This window comes from Physella acuta, unplaced genomic scaffold (assembly GCF_028476545.2).
Source record: "Physella acuta isolate Inbredline_101_S28 unplaced genomic scaffold, ASM2847654v3 ptg000891l, whole genome shotgun sequence".
Lineage (NCBI taxonomy): Eukaryota > Metazoa > Mollusca > Gastropoda > Physidae > Physella > Physella acuta.
The window spans coordinates 487,845-494,528 of NW_026732408.1; the positions used below are offsets into that span (position 1 = coordinate 487,845).

At 34.9% G+C, this 6,684-nt stretch overlaps 1 protein-coding gene across 3 annotated transcripts; it reads right to left on the reverse strand.

The window, feature by feature from the left end:
* Positions 1 to 950: 950 nt before the first annotated feature.
* On the reverse strand, positions 951 to 6,027 carry LOC131952866 (dermatopontin). 3 transcript variants are annotated; one of them, XM_059315764.1, is made up of 4 exons: positions 5,885 to 6,009; positions 4,646 to 4,860; positions 2,611 to 2,888; positions 951 to 1,055 (listed from the first exon to the last, which is right to left on the reverse strand). In XM_059315764.1, the coding sequence occupies exons 2-4, from the start codon at positions 4,857 to 4,859 to the stop codon at positions 1,050 to 1,052; spliced, it is 498 nt and encodes a 165-aa protein (XP_059171747.1). In that variant the 5' UTR covers position 4,860; positions 5,885 to 6,009; the 3' UTR covers positions 951 to 1,049. The 3 variants fall into 3 exon arrangements, with proteins under 3 accessions (XP_059171747.1, XP_059171746.1, XP_059171745.1); XM_059315763.1 differs by lacking the exon at positions 951 to 1,055 and having other exon boundaries at positions 2,510 to 2,888; positions 4,646 to 4,873; positions 5,885 to 6,027; XM_059315762.1 differs by lacking the exon at positions 951 to 1,055 and having other exon boundaries at positions 2,510 to 2,888.
* Positions 6,028 to 6,684: the final 657 nt, after the last annotated feature.

The following is a 6,684-nucleotide window of genomic DNA, read 5'->3' on the forward strand; positions in this document are numbered from 1 at the left end:
TAGAGAAGTGTGTGATCGAACCCATACCAAATCATTATGTTAAAAATTGAACTTTAAAGAACCCAAAAAATAAACAGTAGCTTATTATAAAAATGAATGATCGGAACTGCAAGACCAATAATTTATTGATAGAAAAGTTTTATTTTATACCAACTCTGATTTTAAAAAAAAACTTTCATTATGCTGTAATATTTTAGCATTTATGGTAACAATATATTTATATTTTAGCATTTATGGTAACAATATATTTATTTCTGATTGTAGACAACATATTTTGGTAAAATCGAATAGTGTAAGCTATTATATTATATACTAAAGTAGTTATTGATCTGTTTTGACATTTACAATTAAATTTAGTGATTATTTCCCCTCGTTCGTTTGTCTTAAGTTAATATTCTAAAAATGATTATGTGAAACTGTTTTTTTTCACAAGGATTACAAAACAGATTATGTTGCATTGATTGTTTTTGGTTGTATTGTGTGTATATTTTGTTTGTTTGTTGTTTAGAGTGACAAATTGTTTTGTTTGTCGGCCAACATTGTGTGTTTTTTTATTTCTTCAGAGTAATACTTTCAATTTATTTTACACCATAGCGAAGCAATGACATACAGCTAGTTTATATATATATATATATATATATATATATATATATATATATATATATATATATATATATATATATATATATATATATATATATATATATATATATATATATATATATATATATATATATATATATATATATATATATATATATATATATATATATATATATATATATATATATATATATATATATATATATATATATATATATATATATATATATATATATATATATATATATATATGTATAATATATATATATATATATATATATATATATATATATATATATATAAACATATTAAACATATTAAACATATTAAACATATATATATATATATATATATAAATATTAAACAATATATTAATTGTTAAAAAAGGACGCCAGCATTTTCATTTCCAGAGTTGTTCACGAAAACTGGATCTGTTAGCACTTTTCTTAGATCTAAGAAATATTAATTTAAAATATTAAAATAACATTTGCTTACGTTACAATAAACTTATACCAAAATTAGATTATGAGTTATTTTTGTTCTAAAATTAATCCCACCCAACAAAGCAATTAATTAGATTTAACATGCACACACTGAAATAGGACGTCATGAATGTGATGCCAATTTAGCTTGCAGTTGTTGTAAGGAGGTAATTCCTGACAAGTTATTCTATTTTTAGATCGCGGATTTCTCCAAGCGTAGCTTAAACTTTTGAGCTTGTTGCTTAATCATTGTTATTGTAGTTGTAGTCATGTGGGACAATTTTCATAATAAACTTTATGACTAGGAAAATGGATTGATAAAATATAAAACAACGTATATTTTTTAAATTTGTTTTAGGCTGTCTATATATTTCATTGATATTAATATCAGCGGTGGGTCTCAGAGGCGTAGCAAGGGCGGGGCGGTGGATGCGGACTGCACCGGGTGACACCATTTAAAGGGGGGGGGGGGTAACACTAAGGCAAAAAATTGCAAAATGTACAGAAAAGTATGTCTTAGTGCCAGATCCATTAGAGATCAATTAAAGTTAGATAGACTTTTAAGTACAAATCGATAAATATTACAATAGGGTGGGGGTGTTGTTTCTGGGGGGGGGGGTGACACCACAAAGTGCCAGACCTTGTGACACCCGACCTAGCGACGCCACTGGTGGTTCTAAAATTTCAGAGGCGCACAAACTGGTGTTTCTGTTTCATGTAATAGAGCAGTTCACGTCTATAAAAACTTGACATTTATTTCGAGACGGCGTAAAAAATGCTTCGGTTCAATAGAGCACGAGAGAATAAAAGAATGGGCTCCAGAGGAAATACCCCAAGCATGTTGGGTTTGAAAGGGCATATCCTACGTATATTGGGTTTGAAAGGGCATATCCTACGTATATTGGGTTTGAAAGGGCATATCCTACGTATATTGGGTTTGAAAGGGTATATCCTACGTATATTGGGTTGGAAAAGGGAATATCCTACGTATATTGAGTTGGAAAGGGCATATCCTACGAATATTGGGTTGGAAAGGGCATGTTTCTGATGTTTCCATTATTTGATGTTTCTGATGTTTTTAGTGTTTGATGTTTCGTATGTTTCTGTTTTACTGATGTTTTCCACTGTTTGATGTAACTGATGTTTCCAGTGTTTTTTAAAGTTAATGATTGATATTTTCCATGCAATCATGTAGATGATTAAATGAAGTACACAGAATGTCGAGTTTCGAGCGGTTACATGAAATAACTTGGTGAACTATTAGATTATTTTGTTGAATTAACAAGGTGTAAGGTAAATAGGGACCACAGTAAGATGTGCAGATGAGTCGCAGTATTAAAATTTGTTGTTGTTGGTTTAAAGTGAACATTAGCTAGTGATTGATAAAGAAATACACAGTCGTATGTTGCAAACTAAACACGAAATACATTTATTTGAATGGACGTGTTTATTATGTTAGATTTATGTCCATTAGCCACTGATAAGTGAGTCTTCTCAACTCTACTTGACAAAGTCTAGATCTTACAGATGTACAGTTTCCACATCCGGTCTTCAACGCCGTCCTTGTGAGCGCTGAAGACGCCACGACGTAACCAGCCGGAACCGTGTATGCGAAAGTTTCGTCGTATTTGTTAGTGAAGTCGGTCATGTAGCACTCATTGAGTTCAACCATGTCCAGTTCACAGCATTGGAACTTGAACCTGCGATCTTCGTAAAAATTTTCATGGTAGCTCTCTAAGCCTGTCACTACGGCATATGCTGGACACATAAAGGCCAAAATCTGATCCATCTCGTTCACATAACCTGGGGATACCACGGTTTTTATTGAGGGAGAAATATAAAAAAACAAGTACCACAAAGCGGGAGTGATCTCTCCTCAACCAGAATTAGTCTAAAGAACTACTTCCGGTCACCGGAAATCACTAAAATTTTTACAGCAACAAGTGAATAAAATCATAAACACTTGTATGAAGTTTTGTCCAATAAACTAAAACGGCGGTCAAGTCATCGGTATTTTAGAATGCAGAAATATAGAATTGCCACCACCAGATGTCGGTGGTCAACAAAAAATTGAGAGCGATCCAAATACAAGATCTTATACTTAATTTTAAATTTCATTTACCTGACTCAAAGAGTTCTCAAGCTATCTTGTTCCGGTTACCGGAAATAGTACAACAATTTTATGCTCATTTGTGAAATTTCGTTTATCTAATTTAAATACACCTGTAATAGGTATTTTAGAGGCTATTGTGTTCCCACGGAAATAAAGTTCTACTTTTTTATATCAGTAGTCGTTAAAAAATTGATAGAAAATTTCGCATAAAATATAATAGGGCCTATTTATATTAAATATTCCGTCGACCCAACTTTAACGATTAATTGGGTTTTGAGAAACCGGAAATCACTTAAACTTGGATTCACATTTGATATAATACTCATTCATGGAATTTCTTCAACAAGACTGTAAAGATACTCACGAACAGACAGACAGACAGACAGACAGACAGACAGACAGACGGAGAGACAGACAGACGGAGAGACAGAGAGACAGACAGACAGAGAGACAGAGAGACAGAGAGACAGAGAGACAGAGAGACAGAGAGACAGAGAGACAGAGAGACAGAGAGACAGAGAGACAGAGAGACAGAGAGACAGAGAGACAGAGAGACAGAGAGACAGAGAGACAGAGAGACAGAGAGACAGAGAGACAGACAGACAGACAGACAGACAGACAGACAGACAGACAGACAGACAGACAGACAGACAGACAGACAGACAGACAGACAGACAGACAGACAGACAGACAGACAGACAGACAGACAGACAGACAGACAGACAGACAGACAGACAGACAGACAGACAGACAGACAGACAGACAGACAGACAGACAGACAGACAGACAGACAGACAGACAGACAGACAGACAGACAGACAGACAGACAGACAGACAGACAGACAGACAGACAGACAGACAGACAGACAGACAGACAGACAGACAGACAGACAGACAGACAGACAGACAGACAGACAGACAGACAGACAGACAGACAGACAGACAGACAGACAGACAGACAGACAGACAGACAGACAGACAGACAGACAGACAGACAGACAGACAGACAGACAGACAGACAGACAGACAGACAGACAGACAGACAGACAGACAGACAGACAGACAGACAGACAGACAGACAGACAGACAGACAGACAGACAGACAGACAGACAGACAGACAGACAGACAGACAGACAGACAGACAGACAGACAGACAGACAGACAGACAGACAGACAGACAGACAGACAGACAGACAGACAGACAGACAGACAGACAGACAGACAGACAGACAGACAGACAGACAGACAGACAGACAGACAGACAGACAGACAGACAGACAGACAGACAGACAGACAACATTACAAAAGTAATTTTTAATTCTATACGTTGTAGGCCTATACGAGAAAGTAAAAAAGGCAGGTAAATTGATGTTATTTTGAGGCTAAAAACGCATACCAATAAATGATGCTCTAAAAATTTCGCAGCTAAAATGGTCTGTAACTCACCACTTTTAGAGCAGTTCAACATCGAAGTGGGAACACTACCACAGGCAAAATCCCAAACTCTGTCGTTGTAATAGTTGCTGTGTTGACTGGCCAGGTAGCTGAGGACTTGACCTTTCGGACACAGGAAGTCAAACGGCTGGTCATAGCTCGTCATGTACGCTACTGCCATGTCACTGGCCGCAAGAAGAGCCACTATACAAAATAGTGGGGTCATTCTAGGAAGATAAACTATAAAGAAGAATACAACTATGCATACTAATAGCGTTATTCTAGGAGGCTAAACTATATACATGAATACAACAATACAGACTAATGGAGTCAGACATTCTAGGTGGCTAAACTATAAAGATGAGCTCCAACAATCTAGGATGATGTACACCAGTACTGGCTTTAATTACAGGGATGGAATTTGGGATTCGATTAAGGGGGAGGGGGTAATTGACGGGGGGGGGGGGTGTTAATGTCGTAGATGTATAAACACATGTGTTGTATTTTAATATTTCACATTATTAATAGAGCCGAATAAAATATATTAAAAAGTGGAATAACTGGCCTAACAGTATAATTCGTTGTATACACATTTTAATTTGTGCTTAATTAAGTCAATCGAGGAATCAGAAATGATCTCGTGGATAGTATATATACTAATATAATATAGTACGCTATATTATATTAATGGACACCAGCGAGAAAAGTCTCAAAAGGTCATGTTGTTTAAATTTGCATTGTTATTTAAAAACTTGATATGCAAAGTTTTGTAAACAAAAAAAATTATAAATAGGGGCTGTCAGAAATCGATCACGGAGTTCCTGTACAGCCAATTAATGTTTGTCTTACGAAAGTGAAACATCAGGTTATAACTTAGGCTTGATGAAAATCATTAGAAATGTAGCCTTAAACTCAACAAATTATTTTCAAGTTCTCTGGATCTGCAACTTGTATAGCATTGATTCTAAAAATATTAAATTTCTGAATTAATTTTAGGCTTAAGTTTTTAATAAAATTTTATCTTTTATTATTTTTACGGTCCTAAATCTAAAAAAGCACATTTTTATTCCATGTCAACAACATTACGGAAGGATTTTCGTCAACTCACTGGTGTCCATTGGCAAGGCACTTATAAAAACATCACGAATTAAAAAATTAACATTGTGAAGGTTTTTCAAACTATCCAAATTCTGACGCTAATCTCCTAATCAAGAACTTAGTCCATTTCATGTTTGCAGACGAAATACTCACGTTTATGTTTGTAGATGGTCAAACCGCAAAGTCCATCGTTGGATTAGTGTCTTATCAGTAGGCGAATATAGATTATTTAGCTTCTAAGTTAATTATTTATTTTGGTAAAGAAAACATCATCCTAAACTATCCCCGCGGCAATCTGTTACTGACATCAAATCAATGGCCAGGTTTTAGTCAGTAAATGATAGTGTAACGAATTCGTTTCTTGTCTCCGTATTGACTAGTGTTAGGGGTTTTACTGTAAATATTAGACCACTGAAGTTTGCTTTGAAAATGGAAGCTATTTCAGAAGTAAATGAAAACAGAAGATGGCGCTGGATGGAATACGATTTAAGGATGAAAGCAGTGGATATTACAGGAATGGCGTTGAAAAAGGAAACAGGTAAGACAAATGTAGAAGTGGAGGCGCGCACTAGAAAAACAATTGACAAGAGCCGGGCTATCTTAGGAAACTGCTAAGAAAGTTAGCAGAGAAGTGGAGAGAGCTGTCTGTGGCGTCCCATGTGTCTTGAGCAATGAAGAGCAAAGATGATGATGCCCACTTGGTTGAGAAGGCAATAGTTTCAACGTAAAATATTTATCTATCTGTTAATTCATTAGAACCACCATATTTCTTTTTTCGAGTGAAAACTGTTACGCTCCTCATTTTACACCAAGAATTACGTAACATTATTATAAGCTAAATTCAATTGACATAAATTAAATCATGTATTCTTTGATTAATAAATGATTAAACGACCAGTATTTCATATGTTTTAACTTTATAAGCCTAGGTTGAAATCTTGCACAAACGTTGC

Coding starts and splice junctions, on each gene's coding strand:
- LOC131952866 (XM_059315763.1), bottom strand. CDS start 4,859: ATGACCCCACTATTTTGTATAGTGGCTCTTCTTGCGGCCAGTGACATG. Junction 2,889..4,645: donor GTTGAACTGCTCTAAAAGTG/GTGAGTTACAGA, acceptor TGGTATCCCCAG/GTTATGTGAACGAGATGGAT.